Below are 26902 nucleotides of genomic sequence, written 5' to 3' on the forward strand. Positions count from 1 at the left end.
CTGGCTCGTTTTATTCGTATTCCTACCTAAAATTATGTGCATTATAGTCGCACGCCATATGATGTGCCGCCATGCCCATGAAAAGGCCTATTCAAACCTGAGCGATATTCGCTGCCGCTGTGGGTAGAGGTACATACCGCGCGGGTTTCGCTCAGGTATTTAGTATCAAGTACCGCGGCTAGAGCGTTTTCTCTGCCGCAGACGGTAGCGAATACCGCTTAGGTCTGAACAGTATTATTACCGCATACCCACTGGGTTTTCTCTGCCGCAGACGGTAGCGAATACCGCTTAGGTCTGAATAGGCCTAAAATTACAATTTATTGTAGAGTCGTGGGCGTGGCTTCTTTTCCTCGCCACTTAGAAATAAATACAAACTTCAAATCTTCCCCATGCCAAAGGGTCACCCTATCGAAATTATTATATTATATTAGAGAAATTAAAATAGAAGAAAGAGAAATTATTATAGAATATTAAAATTTTGTTCTAAAAATTCATGGTTAAGCTAATAAAAGATATACTGGGTATACTTAGACACAATCTATACTAATATTATAAATGCGAAAGTAACTGTCTGTCTGTCTCTCTTTCATGCCAAAACCACTAGACCGATTGTGATGAAATTTGGCATAGAGATACTTAGTTTGAGTCCCGGGAAATGACATAGCGTCGGCGTCGTCGAACAACGACGTATCTGCAAAATGTTAAGTTTCCAGGAGAGCGTTTTGAAGTTTTGGAACCGGTTTTTTGTGTCTACAAAAAAAACTACTTGGCTGATCGGTTTCAAATTTGGGGATGTTATAAACATAAAGATGTTATTTTATATAAACTATGTACCCATCTCCAAAAATACTTAGTTTTTTGTAAAAATCACATGCGTCATTGTTCTATGGACAATTTGAGGATGTATGTGATAAACCGTCGTTGTTCTGCGAATTTTTTTAATCAAATATATGACGTATGTCACTTTTAGTCATTATTCTACGGAACTTCTGCCATGAGTACCCGTCGGATGATGAAGAAATTGGAGGAAATAAATAAAAAACATTGTTTATTAGGTTTCATTATTAATTAATTTATAAATAAAGACAATAGGTATCAAAGAAATTTAACAAAAATCAAGGATAGATAAACCACATCCATATACTGCGGCAGGTTATGCAGAAGATCGAAGAGTATAACTTGCCACTATGCTTGGAGTTCGTGGACTATGAGAAGGCCTTCGATTCGATCGAGATTTGGGCAGTGCTGCAATCTCTCCCTGCAACGCGGCCGTATCGACTCTCGTTACATCGAGGTACTGAAGTACTTCTACATGAACGCACCAATCCGGCCTGAATACAGAAGCAGAGCACGAGCGCGATTCCACTACAGCGAGGCGTAAGGCTGGGAGATTTTATACCTATTTCCAAAACTGTTCACCTGTCCAACTCCTGGAATGAAAGGATTCGGCATAAATATCAACGACGAGTACAACACTCACCTTAGGTATGCCGACGATAATATTATGGTCATGGCAGAATCTTTGGAAGACCTCGACACAATATTAAAGACCTTAATCGAGTATCCCAACGGGGCCTTTGGATGAACATGGAAAAAATGAGCTTATGTCGAATGTCCATGTTGCACCCTACCCAACTTCGGTTGGGATCTCAATTCTTGAGATTGTTGACAAGTAGGATGTCTACCTTGGACAAAAGATTTAGCTAGGTAGGTCCAACTTCGAGAAAGAGGTCAATCGACGAATCTACCTCGACTGGGCAGTATCCGGAAAACTAGACCATCTTCGTCCAAAATCCTAAAGTGCCGAAAGACGAGAGTCTACCATCAGTGTGTGTTACCCTATTATAGGTCCAAAACGTTGGCTCTCAAAGAAGCTCAAAGTTGCACGGCGTGCTATAGCAAGGGTTATGTCAGTGTTTCTTTACGAGATCAAATCATAAATGAGGGAGGTCCGTAAGCAAACTAAAGTCGATGACATATCCCGACAGATTAGCATGCTGAGTGACAATAGGCAGGACACATAGTACGCAAAACTTACGGCTAATGGGGCACCAAGGTTCTAGAGTAGGCTGCATACCGAAAAACGAAGCGTGCGACATCCACCCACAAACCAAGGCGGAACGATGATCTCATAAAGGTAGCAGGAAGGCACTGGATGCAAAAACTATCACCTATAAGATCTTGCATTTTTTGAATAATGTTGGGATCTGCTTGAAAGGGTAAAGGGGGCATTGATTTGACGGTGTAAGTGCTACTTAGAAATGAATAAAATAAATAAGTATAAAATTTAACTTAGACGAAAAGCTTTCTAAGCATACCTATACTTACAGGGTGACGTGTAATAAGTGAACATCCTTGTAAGGGATAACAGGTTATTATAACCAATTTATTTATGTAGGTATATGCCTAGGCAAAAGTCAAGCATTTTTCAGTTTTAATAGGGACATCCTAACATGGTGTTCCGATAAAAATTGAGCGGGCGCCCCTTTATCACACTTTTTTCTTTTATTTTATTACTTTTATTTTTTACTGTGTGTTTAATAAAGTCTTTTATTATTTTTATTATTTTTAGTTTGGGCTTTTTCTACCTTAGCTTAAAAGCAAGAAAATTGAAAATCAGCTACGGGATATTAATTATTATTATTTTGATTTCTTGTATGGAAAAATTACATTGTGTTTTGCGTAGACAAATACTTATCTAATTTGATTGCAAATGACATGCACTATAATCCTTTACAAGGATGTTCACTCATTACAAGATGTCATCCTGTATACGCAAAAAAAACTTTATTTTTAACACAATGTTTATTTTGAGTAACAAATCGTCAAAAAGAAACACATTAAAATCAAATTATTGTAGTCTCAATTTTTTATTTTATTTTTTAAGCAATTTAAAAATAGAACAAAGACGCAATTGGAATACCCGTCCCTAGTACAAAGTCGGTTGTGTATATCCGACGTCAAAATTACCAAACTTTACCGAAGTACAACGATGGTTCTGATCAAACGTCAAACAAAAGTCCATAGAACGATGTAAGTTCAGTACATCCGCCACCAAAAACAATTATTTTGTACCAAACATTCTTAATGTTTATACTCATCAATCTACCTACAAATACCATAAAATAAAAACAAAAGGACACTGTTTCTTTTATTTTCGAACTTCCTAGTACAACGACGGGTGTCTACGTACGTCACAGTTTTTTTTTTCTCTGACTTCCCTAGTAAAGAGATGGTTGTGACTTTCAGTCATCAAAACGATAAAGTGTCCAAACTTATAGATATAAAGACGAAATTCTAGATACATTCAATATCAATACGAATACAAATGTATAAGCTATTCCAACAAACGATGTGCAGTCTTCCGAAGTACAATGACGCTTGCACAAACACGTCTCTGTACTGCGTTAGAATAATCACATCCGTCGTTGTTCGATTCTGTATCTTCGATATTATTACGAATTTTGAAAAATTTAAAAATTAGTTTATAAAGGGGCTATTTTAGAGTAGTTTAATGCAAAAAAACAGATTTTGACGGTTGCGATCATACGACGTTGTTCGACGACGCCGACGATAGGATAGTTTTTATCCCGGATTTGAAACAGGAACGCGCGTGATAAAGTTTTTCTGTGAAAGACAAAATTCCACGCGGGCGAAGCCGCGGGCGGAAAGCTAGTATTCATATAAAAATAACTGTTCGTAATGTTTATTGGGAAAATAATAATTCATAAATAATTAAATAGCTTCTATTTTAAAATTAAAGACGAGAGTATGATTATAACCTTAGATTATTTTATTAATCTAAGTGATTAACATGATTGTTACAGTTTACAGAACTTAACCACAAACATATTATAAATAAGGTTAGATTTTAATAAGTTACGAACATGTTACGAAGCTCTCAGCCGCTACAGCGAAACCAAGCGAAATTATAAATTAGAATTGTTGTAACTTCCTAATAATCACCTTTTAGGAATTTAATTAAAGTTGGAGTTGGAAGGTAATAAAATTTTTGTTTCAATTATTTTTTTTCTTTAATTCATATTACAATAAAGATTAGGATATAAGATAAGATAACCGAAACCAAACTTTTAAAAAGTTGCATTGCAAAAAAAAAATTAAATTTGACGTTTGCAGCACACCGTGAAACGAAACGTAAAAGCTAACTGTCAAAAGTCCACCCGTCAAAACAAAGCTTCTCGAGTTCGCTTTCGTCGTCTGGCAATATTTCGCTGTGGTGGCTTGTTGGGTGCTCATTCGCGTCGGCCTACGGACTGTTTTCACACAATAAACTCTATTCGACCGTTGGAACTATTTACGGAACGTTTTTATTAATGAAATCGAGTTCGACCAGTGGTGTCGGTTAATATATTGTTAAGATTATTAAATACAACGTCGAGCGTCGTTATTTTTGTGCATCGATTCATAACGTACGGACATATCGAGTGCTATATTTGAATTTGTAAGAGTTAGTGGTGGACCGATGAACGTTGGCCGCGGCTCGCGCGTGTCGGCGGAGCGGGGCTGCTAGGGCGAGGGCGCCATGTCGGGGGCCGCGACGCCGACGGCGCCGGAGCCGCCGGCGCTGGACGAGCGCGACGTGGAGCCGCGCACGCCGATGAAGCGCCTCGGCTCCACGAGGAAGCTGGCCGCCTTCAGCAGTAAGTCACTCACGTCACTAAGAACTTAGCGTAAACTGCGATTAAGGAATATAAGCCATAATATTAACGGAAACTGAAAAGCGTCCTCATAATGACTTTTAAGAAGGTACTGTGTTTATAGTTTATGAAGCTATAGCCAGCTTACACTGTAAGTCAGTCTTTTAATGATAAAGTTACTCTAGCATATTATTCTGGGATAATTTTAATAAAAGGTTACTCTTTTATCACTTTCCTTTAAAGTAGTTTAAAGTTAAAGTTAGTGTCACTGAAGGTCTCACTATCACCGGGTATAAAACTTTTCAGTATAAATCCCATCCCATAAAAAAGCTATTATTCTTTTATTATTATTCTTGCTTTTAAACTGTGATCAGCCTTATTATTATATTTTATAAAAAGTACTAAAGAAAACTTTTTAGAATCATTAATAATTAATATTAATTAAATAAATGAAGCCAAACCAGGAACCAGTAGCAATGTTTAAAATGCCCTCTACATTAAAATAGTGAACTTCTTATTTTTATTATAATTTTAATTTCAAGTAATTTGAACAAAATTTCCATTAATTTCATGAACATGTCAATTTGTTGTAAAATATTTTATTCTATTCAGTTTTAAGGTTTGGACTAGATAACTAACCAGTTTTAATAATTTGCAGGTCTTGTTCTACTCACTTTGTGAAATTTTACATTAATGCTTATTATCTTTGCCACATGAAGCAATAAACATGAATGATGAGAAAAGTTTGCCTAATTACCTAAGTAATTAAGCAATGATATCATAAAACTGTTGTGTAACTTGCACTTGTGTTGTAAGTTAGGTTTGTATAAAATTGTTGGAAATATGAAAGTGTGATAAAAATTATGGTTCTGTACAAATATTATTCAATGAATCAATGTATTTATATTGAGTTTAACATTTTGAGATTATGTTCCATTTTTTCTTTATCAATTAAAGAGGAAACTTCTCAGGCAGAAACAAGTTTAGACAAATGTAGTAACTTATGTTGTTGTACCAAAACAACACAAATATTCCATCCAAATGTATAATTTAAAATATTAAGAATTTTTAATTGACTTATTTTAATTAAAATCATAATGTATTTCAAATTAAGAAAACATACCTACTCCAACACTGAGCAAAACATAACAGTTCAATAACATAGAGCTGATGTCTGTTTAGATACCAGCTCACACAATCTTAATCAATATAATCATTAATTAGCTCTATTCTCTAATGGGTACCCACTTCCCACTAAACCCTGAATTTATATTGGTTTTCGTTAATTCACTGACATTAGTAAAGTTTGCAAGTGGTTATTATTTTTGTTTTTATTATTAGTGTGCCAAAGTATAAAAACTGCATAATGTGTCACAAAGAAATGTTTACAAAATTAATTTAACCCTGAGGATTTTTAGTCCCAAAGCAAGTCTAGAATGTATCATGTAGTCTTCATGTTAGGTAGGTAGTTACTATATCACTAAAGAAACATAAATGTCAGGATAGACACTTCTGGCAAGTTGTGGGTTTATAAATTGTTATAAGTAGAGCACTTCCCCCAAGGTTTGGTCTGCATGATGTAAGCGATGCCCTCACGCGAGCGGCCATTGGCGACTTCCCTGCGGCGCCCACGCCAGCCGCCGGGCATACCTTTGCTGCAATAAACCACTTCATACCAATGTTATTAAGGGCTAAATGTTCTTCCTTGAACTAGTGTTTGGACTGGTAGCCCTTATCAATTTGGTTATGATGCAATATTTTATGGCTTGATGATATTTTATGAAGGGGTAACGGCGGACCTGCGCGTGGCGTGGTTTCCACCGCGTTACCACGGCGTTACCTTTCGCTTAGGGCATTTTACCTTGCATGTGGTATCTTCAGCTTAGTCAGTTCAGTTTAGTTGGGTGTAATCTAGGCGTTTTGAGGCCGAGCATCCTCTAATCATTACCTGGTACTCTGGTCCTTATGGAAATTATACTTTATCCCATAGGTGTTTTCGAGAATTATTTAATTTAATCACTGTAATTATGTTTGCTTTTCTTGTATTTATCTCTAGTTTATATTTGAATGAATCTGATCGCGACTTCCTTCGATAATAATCTGGATAATGTGCTATTCCGAATATTTTTGCGTTAGGGAGTTAATAAACATACATTTATCCATCCATCGCGTCGTTTCCATACAATATCATCCATGTTATCCGTCCTGGAACAATAGTAGGAAAATTGTGTGACTACGCCGACGATCATTTGTGCGCAGTATGAGTGGTATGATCAGTCAGTGACGCACAGTGAGTGGTCGGTTCGATTTCCAATTCTCTTAGATTTCTGCCGCGAGGGTAATGATAAATGACTAAAATGACACAACCATGACTCATTCACGGTGGAATGTTTTATTCTGCTTGCAATCTAATTCACCTCAAGCCGTTGTTACATAATTATAATAATACATAAATTACTAAGTACCTACCTACGACGGTCGTAGGTAGTACGACCGCAAAATGCCTGCCTTCTATAAAGTTGTTATAATAACTCGATTAATCTCGAATGCTAATATAGCAGCTCTAAATTTGAATTTAGCGTAATAAATTGTAGGTCTTTGTTCATATTATATACCTACGATAGATAAGTAGACATTTACATTGTTATCAACAAATTCTTTCGTCGCACCACAGAATAAGTAATAGTACAGGTACAGAAGGATTACTCCGCAAGACGATTTAAATAAATGCGAGTCTTGCTACGACGCGATACAGTGCAATTCAGCTCGCACAGCACTACGTACCTACAATTTTATTCACCTACAAGTTTTGTCTCTATCTATCGCGTGCCTCTGAACTCTTCTTACGCTGTTAGGGTTGCTGTCTAGTGAAAAAATAATTAATCTACTTATTTGTAATGAGGTACGTATGTAGGTAAGTATGCATTCATTATGGAAAACCTTGGGAGAGGCCTTTGTCCAGCAGTGGACGTCATTTGGCTGAAACGAACGAACGCATTCTGAGCAGTAGTCATAGTAGGTTAGTTTCCTATACTATCCTAAGAATTATTGATTACCTACATGGCCAACATACCTTTCAGCATCTTTGGGAAGCGAAAAAAAAAAGATAAATCCGGTAGATTACTTTTCGAATTTAAACACCCGAACGCCGCACAATATTTCTTTCTCTTTATGTCCATTTTTAAATAATACTTCGATCATAGAATTATAATCATACTACAACGCACGCCAGCGTCCTGACGGGCGCGCGCGTGACACTCGACTGATATAATACCCGCCGGCGGGGCGCTTCGCTGTAGGTAATTATCGGATGTACCGCGCGGATTGAGCCAGGCCTGGTCGCACCCGCGGCATACCGCTCTTTCTGCCTATCATGGTTACTTACAAAGTCGCGGAAGGTGCAACACGAAAACTGGAGTTTGAAACGGTTTACCAACAGTCTAATAAAGAATAACTTACGTTCACCATAATTCCTACGTTTGCACAAGGTTCTCTCGAGCGCCACCCGCGCCCTCAGCCAGACTTATCTTAATTTATAAATGCTGTTACTGACATTGGAAAAGAAGAAGGAAGATAGTAGGAATTGATTGCTCATTCACGGATGAGTAGTAGCGTTTTTCCTACTAGGTTAGTCTAGTACATCACTAACCAATCCACATTGAACTAATCAAATAGCGGAAGGTCGATCACAGACGATGTACAGTTTAGCTTGGTAACAGATATTCGTATGATATAAAACTGGTCCTACATATACCGTTGATTATTGTTCCAACAAGCCGGGTGCGATTATTCTATCAACACAAACAATGAGAAACAGAAATGAGTATTGTGAACGCGTAATATCGGAGTAAGTCGGCCGCAGCTCCGCGTGGTCGTGGCAACACATGGGGCGCAAATGTTCGTTAATCGGCCACCGATACCACTTCCGGCCACGGTGTTCGTTAACTTAAACACTCGATGTAGGTACCCTACGCACTACCAACATTCATTTTAAATGTTAGCAAAATAAACAAATTGTCAATTTGCCCCTGTTCCATTGAAAACTAACTACTAGGATATGCTCTGAAATAAGATTAATCTAAACATTCTGCTCACGTATTCGGTACATCAAAACCGAATAATGCCTCCATTCCAACTATGGGCGACACACGAAAATTAATTGATAAGTGAGTCACCCTCCGAACAGAAAGGCAACAAAAAAGGTAACCTTAGTGAATGTATTCATGACATGACCATTGAAGTTGCAAATAACCTAATTTCCATAGCAATTTATTATTTTGTTGTCTGCGTACAGTTGAAAATCGCTTTCAGCCGTTTAAATAATTAGTTACTTGCGTTGAAGACAAGAGATCAGTGCTTTAAATTATCCTACAAGTTATTAAGTCGTATGACAGGCGTTTCTTGGTCTTTCAAGATGCGGTTCGCGGGCAACAAGTCAACTGGTAAGTGGCCTCGATTTTAGTCTTTTATTTCAACAAATAGGTTGCTGTTACCAGCTATAATTACTGCATGCTTCTCTGTTTAATTATGTTCCCAAAGTGTTACTCAAGCCGTCACGGAACGTTAAACAATTGGAGCATTTGAGTACTCAGATCAAAGTGTCTGTTTGGTAGACTGTTGATATGGTTCACGCTCGCCTGAGAAGCGGCGGTGATAGTGATAACAGCTCGGGAAAGGAAAGTGTTGGTGGTGTCGCGGAGTGAATCAGAGGCGGTTGCGCGGGGCGGCGCCGGCGCTATATTTAGCCGCCGACTTGGCGGAGCCGGCTCTACTGCCCCTTGTATAGAGGATTTTCATGGATTGACTTTTATTCGGCGATTCTCCCACTTTTAATATCCTTTGAGTATAGCCCAGCGATGCAAACTCTGATTGCTTTGGTACCCGCTCAATCTTTCTTCTTGCTTGCTTCGCATCCAAAAAGATCAAAGTAAACCAGTGATATTCAAAAGTTATTCTGGCAAACTGAACTGTATGCCCTGTAATAATATCATTATGAACGAAGATGTTAAGTAGGCAGGACTTGTGAGACAAAAATGGAGAACCATATTGAACCTTTGACTATGTATTCCAAGAAAGTTTATTAGAGACGTTTTCACTGGCATCAACTTCCCAATTGTGATATAGTTACATATTGGAATTTCTTTATTGTTGCTTCTTTCTTTTGTCTACATATAACATCAAACATCCTTTGTTTACCAACACGGGTTGTCGCTTGACTTGGTGGCGGGCGAACATCGACCCTTGTATAATCCATTTAGCGCCGCTACCTTTGCTAGCCTTTAGTCCAGCATCGATGCTGCCGTCAATATTGTTTTAGGTTAACATAAACACACCGTGGTTATTTGGAAAACGCCGCGCCGACTGCCGTGTTTCGTATCACACCTCAACAAGAAATAGATTCATGATAAAAATACCTAGCACTCGAGTTATTTTCGCTATTTGATAATAGCAAAATAACGTGGAGTTTCTTTTATTTTTACCTAATTATTGGAACTCCAATTGTTGTGAAACGCAACAATGACGACCGCAAACATAGGTCTGTACAGGAAATATTACTTCAAAACGATTGGGTTTTGAACAGTCTAGATATTAGGAATCACAAATTGCGGTGATGCAATCTCGGACTGGAGTACTAACTAGTGATATCTAGTTTTGCTTTGCAATAATACAGTCCAGTTGAGAGCGCGAATGTTTAACAACAAAGTTGGCGAGGGCTACATAATCCAACTGGCACGAGTATGTAGATGATGTTCTATGGAGAGTACCTACTCACATACCATTCTAAACAACAAAGAACTTTTTCTTTTAACTTTGGTCGCGATAGTTTTGTTCGGTGAAAGTGTACACAGTGTTTGTACCAAACGCACAACGTAATGGTGTTTTAAGTGATTTGTATCTTTTGTTATTATCAGCTATTCGTATAACTATAACTTGGTTACCATAACATCTGAAAGTTGTCATTTCGGAGAAATTTATTCAGATAAAAATAAGGCATCGTATTATTCATGCAAGTACAAGCCGAAAACAGATGTAGAGTCGGTTGTTTTAAAAAGTTCTTGTAAGCTCGTTAAATGAATACATGATTTTTGCACTTACTGTTTGGCCACTGGGACTGGGATGGTTAATCCGATTACTGGCAATAAGCTTGGTTAGTCATCTGTTCCCCTTTGTGGCAAGTTTGTTTTGTCGAGTGGTCTCAACGGGTGCTCTCGCTCATAATATGATTGACGTACCTACTTATATGTAGATTTATTGACTCATTCTCAACCCGTCAATCAATTCCCAGCGATGCTATATTTTACGATTGTTTAGTGGTATGTAGATTTTAACCAGATCATTTTTGATAGTTAAATAGAAGAAAAGAAAAAGATTTTGAAAAAGATGAAAAATCATACAGGTTTTAGATTACTTGACATCGTTCTTAAAATTAGGTAAAAGTAACGGAGAGACTGTCCCCTAATATCACTAGTGATGGGTTGATTGAGTGTAATATGAGACCATGGCAATTACTGATAACGAGCTGGTTGCTGCCCGAGGTGCTTGTCCTGCGAGCGGAGCCCCGGCCGCGGCCGCGTGATTGGCGTGTCATCGGGCAGGGAGCGCCTCCCCACGGGTAATTAACTAACGGCCAGCCGCCCCTAATAACATTACACGCAACTAAATTAAAATTGATCGCCAAATACAAAGGAACTCTATAACACACCTATAAAATTCTCCAATAGAAAGGCATCTCTACCAAAACCAATATTAGACCGCTTACCGCGTACCGCCACTCTTACTATAAATAATTGTGAAATGATTTGTTACAGTGTTTTATGGTGGAATAATAAATCGTATCTCTTGTTGGATCTAGCGGCTTTACGTTCAACCTAATTATGGAGTCGGCAGGCAAAAAACCAATATGGTTTCTGTTTCTATTTCAAGCGATGAAAACCACAACGACGCGTGTAATTCAAACGCATTACATTAAGTATTTCAAACTATTCAATGGACAATGTAGAGTCGTCGTTAACGAATAAGCGTGGAATACCTCTTTGTGTTGTAGCTAATTGTTCCCATTGTATTCGTCGAAGAATTCACCTTTCGGGACAAATATGGTGTGTTACCATTACCGCTGAGTCTGTGGCTCGGGCGGCGCGACTGTGTCTGCCAAGCAAGCCACGTATAAATAGCGAAGTTCGATGCAAGGGTATGGTTAGGTACAGCTCAGACACAGACATGCCTCTCCCCCTTTCTGTCTGTCTGGAGCACTGAGTAAAGTTTCATTTAAACTGTCAAAGTCTCTGAAGCCTCTACATTTAATTACACTATTATTTGGTTCTGGAAAGTCCCACTGATTAAACTTCACCATATCTTTGTGGTCGGTATGCGGTGCTTATTTCCCGTGTTTTGTAATGTATAATTAGCTCTTTAATATTATTCAATTATGTACATTAAAGGTATTATTACAATTTGATAATTATTGACATTCGTTTTGCATAACACGCTAATTCTCAGTAACAAAATTAGTATCGGATCTTGTAAAATATTGTGTGTTAAGTAATTGGGACATACAATTCAGTGTAAAATTATAAATGTAGTGATAGTGTATCTTACATATTTTAAGTAAGCCTTTAAACCTTCTCTGCCTGCTACAGCCCTGACTTGTTGTGTTTCCGGCTCTTCCCAAGTAGCATTTTACTCCATTTAAGAGTTCACATTTAGTTCCAATGTGTACTTAAAGCATTAGTACAGTTCACTCGTGATGTATAAGCTGTATTATTGCAATTAATTACACCTATACCTGTCTAAGGGACTTATAGGAGTGTAGACTAGTGTAGAGTTATACTTTTATACGATTGTTGGTGTTATAATACTCTAACAACTATCCTTTAGTCAGCCGTCTGACTAAGAGCATTATAGGAGGGTAGAGATACGGCAATCGCTGTTTAACGGCCTACTTGTACGATGTTATAGAGCTAGCATTTTAATAGAACACACGTGGTCATTTATAAAGCCAAAGGCTGTTATGTTTACTTGTTTTAGACTGTTATACAGCTAGTAGCTGTAGTAGGACTTGTTTGTGATAATTAAATAACCTTTTTTTACTATCTGTACAAAAGTGTTTCAATGGTTCGCATGTGCACTGTAGGCTGTTAAAAGGACTATATGTGTTGTCCATTAACATCAATAGCAGTTTATTTGTCCACAAGTACTACTCTTATTTGCTTTAAGCTGAACATGAATGTGAATGTGATATTCTATTACACTTTTCCCAAGCCTGTTTTTAGTTGTTCATGGTGGTTCTGTACATGATGCAGAGTATTTTCCTCTTATGCCTGAACCTGAAAGTTCCCTTCAAAATATACAGATATCAGAATGTGATGATTGCAGTTCTAGTGATAGTGAATACAATTTTGATTTGGACAATTATTTATTTAACCTTTCGCAAAAAAATAAGATCATGGGCTTTTGAAAATCGTATTCCTCATTCCGCTTTGAATAAATTGTCAGGCATAATAAACGAATTTAAACCGGGAACACTACCGTCTGATGCTTTAGGTATTCATACTTGACTATTAGTACCTAGCTGGGCTAGGCGATTTAACGGACATTAATAATTTTAATTGCGGATCTCTAAAATTTCAGTATTTGAAAGAATTAAAGATACACAATTGACCTGAACTAGGTACATCTTAAAGCTGTACATAAGTTCACATTAGAATAAATTTATAGACATTAGCGCTGTAGTGGTACAAATATGGAACTTCATATAGATAACAGCATTCTAACATGTGAACCTAATATACGCTCACCGCATTAAATCGGAGTTATAACAGTTCACATAGCCGTATTTTATGTAGCATTGGAGTACTTTTGTCGGACTTTATAACTTTGAAAGCTGTGCATTTAGCCACTTGTTACTCTTTATTACACTCAAGTACGTTGTATGGTTCACACTGCGTCCCATATAGTGCCGTAAGTCAGCCTTAAATCCGATGTTACTACTTAAACTGCTATTATAATGCTATTATACTGCTAATGTACAGCCATAGTGAACTTAAGGCTGTCTAATTTGTGCCCAAACTGGTTCTATAAAAGCATTATAGCAAGCTATACAGCTCGTATACAGCTGACATACACAGCTTGTGGAGTACATGTGAACGACTAGTGAACTCTTAAATGGAGTAAAATGTTACTTGGGTTAAGGCTGCCTGCGCACTGTGCTGATATTATCGATGCTATACGAGAATATATAAAATATGTAATATAGTGTATGGCTCTTGCAATTTTGATCTAGTTATGCAGTTACGAGTAATACTTTTACTCGAGTACTTAGAGAATACGATGGTGTCGATGGTATATGTAATAATGTCGTCACTTCTCTTCTAGCCATCTCTACATTTTGATTAGGTATCTCGTTACAATGATAAGTATACAAAGAGGTGTTACTAGATACAAAAGAAAATACTCTAGCTTTTCCATTCAATCAAAACAGAATTTGGGCATTATAGATTAATTTCACTAATGACTAATGTAATCAATCCCCAATTATTATAAATTGAGATGAAGCTCGGATCTTGTTATGATCCCAGTATATCACTGGGATCATAACTGTATTACGCTGCTTAACGTAAACATTGTGCGCATTCTGACACGTGTTTTCACCTGAGTTTTATCTTTTTGAATCGAGGCGCAAGTAACATCACTGCAATGACTGCCGCATCTGAATCACAACACAGCCGACGCTTGTCCGCAGACACCCGCTAAATTAAAGTCTGTCACTTGGCGGCCAGTTAATCAATGTCGTCGTGTCTGTCAATCGCAACTGGATAATAACACAGAACAATCCAAAGCTCTCCGCGCTGATACGACGCGTCACCAGAACTAATAGCCTGTTGATATCGCTCTTATCAGCAGCTTTCATTATTGACGTCATTAAATGTCTACATTGATTCAGTATTAACTATAATTTATGGAAAGCTTGTTTGTGATTCTAGTACGGAACTGATCCGGGACCTGTTCGCACTTCAGACCGGTTGCAGTCTCCAGCGACTGGTTCCAGATCACGTTCGCGATTGCATTATCTGTCACATATGTTTACGGCTTCTCGCCGAGCCATGGACATAATAATTTGGTGCCGAGCAAGCTCAATCACACATTACGTATGAGTGAGTAGAGGAAACTGTGTATTAATTTCCTGTTACAAATTAATGTAAATCGTCTTAACCCTACGGTGGTCGCGCTCTAAAATATTACGTTTGTGGTCGCGCGGATTACATGCGTAAGCCATTTTACGGAGTAATAAAAGAAGACATCTCTTTATAAAAACATGTTTCTTTATTTTTTATATTGATTGTTATGTAATAGTTAATGAATAATCAAACAAACAAACGAGCAGTTCTTCTCAGTTATTATAAATTAACCAAAACATAAAAATCATTATTTTTCGTTAAGAAAATGTCAACTTTGGCAGTTTAAAAATTATTCAGTACTAAATTGCACTTATTTATTAATTATATTTTGAACAGGAGATACAGGCCATAATGGAATGATAAGGACAAATAAATTTGTTGCACGAATTACAAGTATTTCCAGTACTTTGATTTCGCTTTCTTCCGCAGTCAAAGTAGCGACCTAAAAATCTCCGCTGTGATGGTTCTGAGTTAGATGGCTAATCACTGGTCTGAGAAACTTGTTCTCTTGTGGAAGAATGTGCATTTCTTCATCAGAAACCGAAGAGTCGCCAGAAGATACGCTTTCATTGTCAATTACTTCTAGCCATTCTGCAATTTGTGCTTTTTGTCTATTGTTCATGATTTTATTGAAAACACAAATGTAAATACATACCTATGCCGTAATTATTTATTATAAAGCATTAATTTACACGAAAAATGCAAAAACAAACACATTAAGTAAAAAAGGTAACTTAAAAAATACTTACGTAATTGGTCGCGAGGATTACACGGGTAGGCCATCGGCCTTTACGGGGCTCCTGCGACACATACACAAGAGACCTGGCGCTTACACGTCATTAAGTGTGATCTTCGACTATGCAACTTAAAGTACACGAAGTATCAAAACGATCGCGTTGATCGATTTCAAAATATTCGAGAATTTGCACGAGTGGATTACGGGTGTAATCCGCGCGACCACTGTAGGGTTAATTGAAAAATTAACAAATTCTTAATAATACCGAGACCCTTCCTGACACTTAATTTAAAAGATTGAGATAAATTAACAGTTTCTTAATTGACATGTCCTACTCCAATTCGGTCTTAACCAAGAAAGGTTCTTCTTATGAATTCAATGTCAACTGTCGAGTGAGGGACCGTTAAGACCCCTTCTTCAAGGAAAAGTTTTTTTTACGCCATTTAGTTGAATTCGATAGCAATATAAACATTAATTATGAGTTCAATGACCTGTCCTTCCTTAAGTTAATCAAGTCGCGTCACTTCGTCAGTACATCTAATGGGGAAAAGGTTCGCAATGTAATTGTTTATTGTGACTCCCCCGAGCGACCCACCTAAACTCTTGCTCGTCCAGTGCATCAGAGCATACTATAATTAACTAATTAATTAAAACGGTTGTTAAGCGTTCAGGAGATTTTCGATTTGCCTTTCTCTTATTATTGGTGGTCGAGATACAATAATTTTATAAATGTTCATTCATTCATTATTACTTCGGTAGAGTTCAGACACATAATTTCCTCGATAGGCGTTTTAGTTCTACTTACCTTTAGACTAGACTTAGTAAAGCCTAGAATCAGATGGATAGTCTTCATACAAGCGCTTTATGTGAGGCAGAAATCTTATATCATTACTGTCAAAACGTTGGTAAAAAAAAAAACAATAAAATTTGTCCGAATTTTTACTTTATGTGACGTTTCAAATGGACCACTATCTATGGTCCACCTACGTACCAAGTTGCCTACTTTTCTTTATTAATCTATTCCATAGTATAGTTGTTTGTTGAATGCATTTATTTGCGGAATCAATTTATCATTATGTGTGGTGGGATTTGTAGAGGGTAATAAAATAGCATGTCGTCTACGTACACGTTTGGAGCGCGAGTGCCGAGTCCTTTGTCCACGAGCGGCGCCCGCCGAGCGTGGGAGTGCCCTGCGCCTGCGCCTGCGGGCTGCATTTATTCCCACTGACCGCGCACATCCTTTATTGCAATACTCTCGAATATGCCCTCGTTCAGTCTCTTTGCCAGCAGACCTACCTATTTAATGACCAGACCTATCCCAAATAGCCAAATTCGAACATTGGGTTATTTGGGTTATTGAACGTTTGCAACGTAGTAGAAACAAATTAAGGACTAACAATTTTCAGCCTGGGTTGAATCGTATTTTTACAAGCTTTATATTGACTTCACTTGTTAGTATGTGTGGGACAAATCTTGCAACTGAAATTAGGACCAGTTCTCCTTAACCGATTGAGCTGATATTTGGTATACTTATGTAAGTACGATGACAATGCAATGTTATGGTACCATTGAGCTGGTCTGATGATGGAGTCAGGAGGTGGCCATAGGAACTCCTATGCGAAACGGCGGAATCGCAGCGAATTTGGGTTCGTTGGATTAGTCTTTTTGAGCACTTTAGTGCTAGATGATGTCCAGGGTCCTGATGATGGAGTCAGGAGGTGGCCATAGGAACTCCTAAACGAAACGGCGGAAAATTATCAAGTTTGGGTTCGTTGGATTCGTCTTCCCGAGCACTTTAGTGCTAAATGATGACCAGGGCCCAGATTGAGATACAACTAAAAAGTGTAAAATAAAATTATAATAAAAAAAACCTTTTTTAAAAACAAGCTTTATTCTGAAATGCAGTTGTACTACAACCAAAAAAATAATTGTATGCAATGTTCAAATAATTTCGAAAGCTTGTAGCGCATACAGAAAAAAGAAGAATAAATTCCATGCGCGATACAAGCTTTCGAAATTATTTGAACATTGCATACAATTATTTTTTTGGTTGTAGTACAACTGCATTTCAGAATAAAGCTTGTTTTTAAAAAAGGTTTTTTTTTATTATAATTTTTGTGTCTATACATTATGGTGTGCGGTCCACCTCTAGCGAGTTTCATTCTTCACCACACCACTGCAGTGCTGTTTTCAAAATTACTTAAAAATGTATTAGGTACATTCTTTATCGCTCTAATGAATAAATGAACAATGGCAGCACTAAGTTGGGTAAATAACTAAACATTGTTTAAAGATCCAGTTTGGCAAATAACAAGGAAAATCTCTAAGTTTAAATTATCTGTTCCTAGTACTTATTCATTACGACAATATTATTAAAAATTAGCAATTGGTGCGACATAATTGGCACTGCTTAATGATTTTATTTGCAACATCCAGTATGTTTCGTGTCGTGTTCCTCACGCCAAGTGTCGTGACTCTACCGCGGCGCTCGCGGTGGAATTAATAATGAAGTAATTGCAATAAGCAGCCTGACAGATATCGTGTATCGTAATCGCATCCGTCGCATCAATCTCCTCTATTATTCAGTGGTATGATTCAACTAGAAAATAGTGATAATATAGTTTGTGATTTACTGGCAATTTTTTTTTTTTTTTTTGTGGCAACCAAACCTCTCTGGGAGGTTTATTTTTGCCAATGTCGAGTGAAAAATATTGACATAGTTATCAATAGAACGTGGGTGTTTCAGTCCTATTGATTTTTCATGGATTCCGTGGAGTTAAGTATGCCCGTAAGCAGGTTTCGAGACGCCACCGGGTCCAAAGCGGGTTGTTCATACGACAACCCACTCGACACTCGATGCGCGCTCAAATTCGAAGTATTTCAATGTTTTTTATAATTTATCACTTCACTGCACTTTAGAACACAAAATAACACCAAATTTGTACACTAAAGTCCATTAAATAATAAATTGAAACCATTAAAACAGATCGACCATGCTTCCCGTTCAACTACCCTCCACGGAATCTTACTGGCAATATGGTATTTGTTTTATTTTGATTGAGTTAATGTGACAAATTGATATTATGAATTCAAAATATTTACAAGAAGACATCTTCGATTACAGTAAAACTTATCCTTCATATCTATTATCTACGTGTGTCTAATCTTAAAAGTGGTAGTTCATCTACTGATGCACATTGCACATACATATTTTCTGATCATTAACGTAATGCATCATCTAATAATAGTCGAATAAATCTCAACGTCAATGATTAGACGAGTACAATTGCAAAGTTCTGAGAAGTATGGAAATAGTAGTGGATGGTAGAGCGGGCGCGGGCGCGTAAACAGTGGGCGCGATTAGCAGGCGCGCGGCGCGTGTCTTCCTTGCGCGCGCCCGCGCCGCAAGCTAATGAGCCCGTGGCCGTGCTGGACGTACCCGGCCTGGGACTTTATCCTCAATACTATTGTCATTTTATAGATTCATCGGAAATCTGCTATTGTCGCGTTACTTAAGGATCACTTGGCACCACACAGGTAGACTGAATTATTTTTAAAGGTAAATGTTCTTGTCTAAGGTTACAATTTGCATTAGTGAAGTTATCTTTGAGAACATCAGTAACAAAATAATCCGGTCGCCTAGTAAGAAAAATCGTAGATTCACACAAATAAGGAGCCCAAAAGAACAAATAAGGAGCCCAAAAGATAAGGAGACTTCATGTAAAGTGCCACTTATGGGTTACCCTTAAACATATTATTTTTGACGTTCATATTGCCAAAATACTAGTCAAAATAGAATCAAGATTTTTGATTTGTTTTTAAGTTAAAAATATGTTCCTAAAGCCTATATTGCTTTTGTTGATCCTACATGGACAACACATGCAATTTTTTTATTGCACTCGTATTAGCTCTACCACCGATAGAATTATTATGAGAATCGATATTAAATTTCTGGATGTCAGTTATTTTGTGGGATGATGGCGAAGTTTTCGAGCACACCGCTCAACGAATTTTAAGCAGGCCCCTTGAATGGCGCCATGCAGGTTTGGTTTTTGCACCTTGCCTCGCTTTGGGCTGAGTAGTAAGATAATGCCCATGATCTTTTAACAAAGATGCAATCGTTTTGTGTGTTTCATTGTGCAGTATCAACCAACTGCAGCTTTTGACCAATGACTCTGTTACGAGCACAAATGCAGCAACGCATTACAGCTATAGTAGGATGATGTCTGTCACAATAGTTCAATTGAAACCTAAATAGAGAAGCTGCATTGTCGAGAGTTGGGTTGCATTTTAATTCCTGGCGGTAGTCACGATACTCACGATTCTTCTTAACAGCTAAATAAAATTCGCTACAGACTCAGCGATTTGCCAGCAGTCTGTTATTTTTGTGTCATCTCTATAAAATACCTATTTCAAAAGTTTTATTAAATGTGTATTCATTCGAGGCACCACAATTCGGGTTTAAATGAAGTTGATGTCTCGTTTGGTGCCACAAATAGAATGTATCCTCTAATAAAAATAACAAAAATGAGGAGTAAGGAAATAAGGGCTTACTTTTGATACGAAGAAACCGGTTCAGTACCATTACCATCGCTAGCTTCATGTGTTCCATAAATATCAAGTGTAGGTAACTATTCATTATACTTACTTTTGTAGGGTATAATACTCTATGTGTTGTTAAAATGTTATAAAATAACTGTTTTGATTATTCTAGATTATTATTATGTCCGGCTAACCAAGTTTGGGTGCGCCTGCCCCACAATAGGTCGGCATGCAGTTCAGGTTAGCCGTCGGTCGGTTGTCAGTATTGTTGGCGTCGCTGCGCCGAAGGTTGCCATGTGCAGACTGCACCGGGAGCCGGTGGTAATGGGCGAAATATGGCAAGATGGTTGCAAAACTCCGCATATGAATCAGCAACCTGTTTGTGTCGAAAGGTGTCACTCTCAGCAATATGTCGATCAGCGATACCGCGGTGTAGTATTGTGCAAGGATGTCTAAGCAGCTGAACGTCCGATTTGCGAGACCTAATAAAGAGAAAGTCTTCATTTTCGTTAGGGTGCCTGGAATGAATTTATACAGTTAGAAAAATATTTACTATAGAAAGTTTCCTGGAGGATTTCTCGTGGAGCAAGTCGCGACCGGTGCGGTGGCTAGTTCTAGCGTTACACAGATTTTAGCAAATATTGGTCGCGCGACCGGTTCTCCCCGCCTGCACCCGCCTGCGCGCGCGGTGTGTTGAACTGCACGCCGATGCACAGATCACTGTTTGCTCGTAAATATTGACCCATTTCTTTGCACCTTGAGTCGCTTCGAAACTCTCTCCTTTGTCCGATGAGCCCGTTGACATCTGGCCACACCGTGAAATGCTACTAATTCCTAGAAGCAATCAGCGTAACTGTTTAATTTATTGATGCCTCCACCTGAATTATAATAGTCAACAAAATTTTAAAGGCTAATAATGACATGGTGCGTCAGCCGTGTACTTATTCACTGACTAATCTTAACTTTTAAATTTCAATGGGATTTTGGTACTACGAGTACCTACATATCATAGCCAAAGTAGTCACGGTTAAATTAAAGTAATGATGAAAGCGCTAATTTATGTCATTGCTTCCGGAACGTACAAATACGAACGGAAATAGAGTAACGTTACGTGCATCGAATAAGTGATGAGATGCGGTGGCGGCTGGCGGCTGGCGGAGGATCGTGACGCGCGAGGGTGGCCGCCGGAGGGGTGGCGGGGTGCGTCGGAGGCTGCGCGCCGCGCGCCGCCAGTGCCCGCCGCCCGTCGCTGCCGCGAGCCCGCGCCGCGATGTTCCACTGCATCGTGCAGCCCCGGCACGACTGGGGACCGCCCGACCTCACCAATGCGCACCCCGGTAAACACTCCTCGTATCCCGCTCCTGCTCAGCTCCACACCGCTGACCCGATCCGTTGCACGCCACCGAACGAGTGCCCGGATCCCGACGCCTCGGGAACTCCGCTCTCCCGTCACACCACTCGACGGGAACACCGTTATGATCTATTAATGGCACAAAAACGTTTCGAATGCCAATAACTAATTATAACTGCGTCTCCGTGGAGTGATAGAAGTGACAGGCGTTTTTTGTGAAAGCTCCCGCGTACGGAATACCGTAAAACATGTGTTCATTGTTGTTATTGTGCATTGTGCGGCGTGTGATCGTTCGCGAGATGCGGCTCGACGGCCGGCATATGAAGCGAGCGATGTGTGCATGCGGGCTCTGGGGCGCAGGTGTTCCCCGCAGGTAGCAGCCGGGCTGCAGCCGGCTGATTTTTTGCGCCAGGAAATCACTGTATTTGCATGCGTACGACGCGCTTCGCGGCGTATAATTGAACTCCTTTCTCGAACGTTAATTGGGCTCACAAGGTTTTCCATAATCACTGGTTCCTCGGCGACGCGGACAGATGACGGTCGCTGCGAAGTTCTTTAATAATGATCGTGTTTTATGGCACTGGTAACACGTACGCAGTGTTTATACGGAGACTTTGATGGAGCGATATCAATGAGCCGGTCCCGGCTGCCCTCGCGGCGTCCCCTCCTGTCGCCGCTCCCCTCGCTTGGTCCCTTCCATTTTGATAACAACCACTCTTTATATCGCTCCTACTGTGTGGATGACCTTTTGTTTTTATTGCTAGTCCCGGAGCATAAAAAATATTTAATATACTTAAATTATAAGTATCAATATGGAATTGTAAGTAATTCTTACGAATGTTGTTTTGCATATAATACAACAAGTAAGTACGAGAAACAGTAAACAACAAATTGAATGATGCTTTCCCATTCAGACTGATTTAAAGCTTATGTTACTGAATGAAACAAAGCGCGCTAGCAATTGTAAGATGACATTTATTTGCTCAGCACAATCAAGGAATACACTAAGATTTACGGCTATGAGTGTGGGAATCAAGCTGCCGTTTACTCCAGACCATACCACAACGCATACACAACAGTATTAACATAGGTAAAAAATGGGAAACAAAAGTGTAACAAACAATAATACATAACGTACTACCTATTAACATACATAGAAAAGTAATACACGAACAACTGTAAATTCTACTTGCCAATTCAGAAACGTGTGCTAGTAATATTTTTACAATGCGTGCCAAGTGCTGAGAAAAAAGCTTTAACTAAACTACCTACATAACAGTTGGAATGCGTTATTTGTTTCCGAAAGAAAGAATTCTTACAAAATTCTACCGGAGAATAGCTCTCGGCAGTCTCAGCTGGCTGATCGTCACACAGGAACCTGCGCTGTGCATTTGCGCTGTCATCAAGTTTATTTTTGCTGCCGAGATTTGGAATCGCGAGGTCTAATGGTCAAGGCGCTGACGTCGTGACTTGCGATGACGTTGTGACGCGCCCCCGTTTTACAAACATCTCATTTAATCACAATCTTATGACGTCCAATTTTATATTCTCGAAGCGTCCCGTCTATGTTATGTAAAGAAGATTATTATGCAACGATAAAAAAAAACTGTAATTTAAAATTGAGCGAAATATTTGCAGAACTGGCTCCCGGATCGTTTTCCTCATTTAATTTGCGGCCATCGAACTGCTTATCGTTTCTATCAGAAATGTAGCACAGTATAAAATTAGAATTAGTCTATAAGCAGCTCAGAATGTACAATATACCAAAACACTTAGTTAAAATGAAAAAAATATCCTTGTAGGTAAATGGTTTGCCAAATATTAGGTACTATAGTACTATCACTATCCTAATCCTTGTGAATGGTTTGCCAAATATACTATCACTATCCACTTGCACTGGAATTTTCTCGATCATTAGTCATCATGCATTCGCATGGCCATCCATCCCGACTTCCCGAGCGTTGCGCAAATTGCTAAACAATCCCGGTTTCTGGTCCTGACCTGGCGCTGGGAGCGGAAGGCGTAGTCGGCTGCAGTGATCGACGGCTTCCTCCCGATAATGCGGCGTAATTCGTGCCTCTTAAGTTTTAAGCAGCGGCTGGAATATGACCAGCCAACGGCCGCTGCGACACACGGGGCTCGGCGGGGCGGCCTAATGAGTCGCGAGAGCAATGCTCGCTTGCCTCACTTGCTGCGGTGACACTGACCGTGAATAAAAAGGACCAATATTTTTCCAAAGGACGCACTTCTATAATTATTAGCACTCAACTTGTTGACACCAGAATATAGCAAGTTTTGTAATCGTTCAGCTCTCATGTTGCCTCGAGAATTCGAGATGAATATTAAAAAATCTTCAAACATTTTAGTACAAGGCTTCCTTCCTCATTAGCGGAATGATGGGACTTTATTCCTTCACCGAATATAAATAAACAAAACTATGACACGTTCCATTTACCCAGGACTATTTTGGTCGATTTCTTTCCATAAAACACTTGGTGAGTCACAGCTGTGCTACATAAACTGCTGTGATATTAGGCAAAAGTGATGGACGTAAACAATGTTTGACGCATCAATCAACGTCACTTCTCTGCCGAAAACTCGTGCACGTGGATTTGAATTTGTCAGTAAAAATAGTTGGCTTATGATAATACGAGATCAATCAGTTTGGGCTTTCTCTGCATCTAGCTAATATTTCCTGTTAATCTCTCAAGATTTTCTTAAATCCACTTTGTGTGTGATGAAACTGCCTTTTGGTACGTGCTATCGTTTCTTTTGTTTTGTTAATATAAACACGTAGCAGGTTTACTAATAAATAATGTAGACTTCTTACATAACGACCCTGAAAGATTGTCCAATGTGTTCTAATTATTAATTTTCTTATGCCCGTTTTCACCATCAATCCTTAATTTTTAAGTGACTTCTATGGGAACACATCAGGAATTTTGTTTTAAAAGGGGTCACTTAAAAATTAGGGATTGATGGTGAAAACGGGCATTAAACTCTTATAATCTTTTGTTCAACGGTTTCCATCAACACATCGTGTTCCTATTTTTGTACCGAATGTATACGGTGTGCCGTTGTAAGTTGTAACATGATGACATAAGAATCGGCGCGGTGGCTTGCAGACATCCGCATCCAGCTGACGGAGCAGACGCGCGTGCTGGAGCAGCGCGCCGAGGCGGCGGCCGGCGTGGCGGGCGAGCTGTCCGACTACTGCCGCCGGCGCGCCGACCTCGAGCACGAGTACGCGCGCGCGCTGGACAAACTCGCGCGCGCCGCGCACCAGCGCCACAAGGAGCAGAAACACAAGTGAGTGCCTCCACCCGTAGCGGAGCTGCACCTGCGGCGGGTTCATTGCTCAACCAGTTCAACCACCCATATTCTTCTTCGCTACACTCTTGACAGAGAGGTGGTGAACGTGAACGTCACACCTGGCCTGCCATAAAAGGCAAGCCTTACAATGCGTTGCCATTCCTCCTTCCCTGCAGCCTTTCTTGTAGGTACATTCGTAGAGTGGACCATTGAGTGAGGCATTAACTTGATCGAGCCAACGAATGGGCGACCTTCCGCATTCGCACGGTCTTGTGGCCAAAGAAACTAAAATATGACTTTGGACGATGTAAGAAAGACACTGATGCCAAGGTCTTGGGGGATTGAGATTTGAGACATTGGGTCGGAACTGTCCAGGTTATGTCATATAGAATAGAATAGAATAGAAAGTATTTATTTGTCTCAAAACAGGTTACATTTACAGTTTACATGTCTCATGAGCGCTCATCAGGCGTAAGGAATTTTGAAGATCATTGTTTGGTACTCCCCTGTCCGCAGACGCGAGCAATGGGCGCTGACGGGCGCGTTCGCGTGCTGGCAGGCGGCGCTGGACAACACGCGCGCGCTGTCGCGCGACCACGCCGCGCTGGCCGAGCTGTACGCCGGGCCGCTGGCCGCCCGCCTGCAGCGCGCCGCCGACGACGCGCTGCGCCTGCACCGCAAGTGCCGCGACATAGGTACATAAACCTAGATAAGAGTCCCTTAAGTGCGCCGAGAGTATCCGTGGTTTATTCAATAGGTAACCGCTCGCTGTCATAATACGAGTATTATACCCTCAGTCCTTAGAATCATCATCGTCATTTCAGTCACAGGACGTCCACTGCTGAACATAGGCCTCTCCCAATGACTTCCACATCGCACGGTTGGTAGCGGTCTGCATCCAGCGCCTTCCTGCTACCTTTATCAGGTCGTCAGTCCACCTTGTGGGTGGACGTCCCACTCTGCGTTTTCCGGTAAGTGGCCTCCATTCCGGACCTTGCTGCCCCATCGGCCGTCAGTTCTGCGTACTATGTGCCCTGCCCATTTCCACTTCAGCTTGCTAATATTTTATCTCAAAAAAAAGGTAACCCTTGCATATCATGTCAAAAACTAAGCTATGTGGTCCTTTGATCCTGTAAAAATAAAGATTGTAAGCTTACTTAATTAGAGTCCTGGCATAACATAAAGTCTATGCTATTTTTGGCCATTTTTAGATTTATAGCAAAGCAGAAACACCAATAGAATGTCTAAGGATGGGAGCTCTGTTACATGCTACACACACACTACAAATGAAATAATCTTGGAATTCAATTATCAAGAAAATATCCAACACACTTGAATATAATTCCTGTTCAATAGTTATCTTACAATCTTATTGTTCGACTAAAAAAGGACCGTTAGAAACGGAAACGCATGGAGTTAGAGACTAGTAAATACGCCACGCAGTGAACCTGTGGGGTCTCAGATCGGGGTCGTCGAGCGATTTCATCTAGGTTCAACCTGAGGCGGGGAAAGTAGACTGTTTTCATGGGCACACGGCCCTACCGTGAAATAAGCGAATTAAGGTTGCCGTCATGCACGCGCGTGACAAATTTAACTTGTCAAAAATCTGTCAGTTAAGGCTGATTTTTCAATCGTCAGATATCTTTTAACTGAATAATAAACTTGTCATTTTGTCATATTTCCCATAATGCAATTTTATTGTCAATGTGCCAAACTTATTCTTCAGTTAAAAGTTATCCTACTATTGAAAAATCAGCCCTTAGTTAGATAAACTTGGCTCCTTGCATGTTTCATCATTAAAAATATAAAATCTATCTATTTTTTAATTTTTTTTTGGGAATGAATATTTTACACGATCCCAGTGATTCCAACAGAAGTGAAGGTAAATGGTATGACTCTTATCACTGTGATTCTTACTTCTCACCAGTGGCTGAGCGTCACGAGGAAGTGGGCGCAGCGCTGGCGGAAGCCGGCGCCGCCGGGAAGGCGCACGCCGCCGCCGCCGCCGACTGGCGCGCCGCCGCGCTCAAGCTGCGCCACGCCGCCGAGCAGCGCGCGCGCCTCGCCGCCGCCTCCCCGCCGCGACACAAGAAGCTCAAGGCTGTGGACAAGGAGCGAGACAAGGTAG

General features: G+C 39.8%; 1 protein-coding gene across 1 annotated transcript in view; it reads left to right on the forward strand.

Annotated features, from left to right (window-relative positions):
- The first annotated feature begins 4187 nt into the window (after positions 1-4187).
- Positions 4188-26902, forward strand: part of LOC135078366 (SLIT-ROBO Rho GTPase-activating protein 3-like) — a 38806-nt gene continuing 16091 nt past the window's right edge. The window contains exons 1-4 of the mRNA XM_063972963.1: positions 4188-4661; positions 24588-24771; positions 25291-25469; positions 26702-26898. Of these exons, the coding sequence (XP_063829033.1) occupies positions 4544-4661; positions 24588-24771; positions 25291-25469; positions 26702-26898 (678 nt within the window). The 5' untranslated portion in view covers positions 4188-4543. The remainder of the gene's footprint in view (positions 4662-24587; positions 24772-25290; positions 25470-26701; positions 26899-26902) is intronic.

This window comes from Ostrinia nubilalis, chromosome 14 (genome assembly GCF_963855985.1).
Source record: "Ostrinia nubilalis chromosome 14, ilOstNubi1.1, whole genome shotgun sequence".
Taxonomy (NCBI): Eukaryota; Metazoa; Arthropoda; class Insecta; order Lepidoptera; family Crambidae; genus Ostrinia; species Ostrinia nubilalis.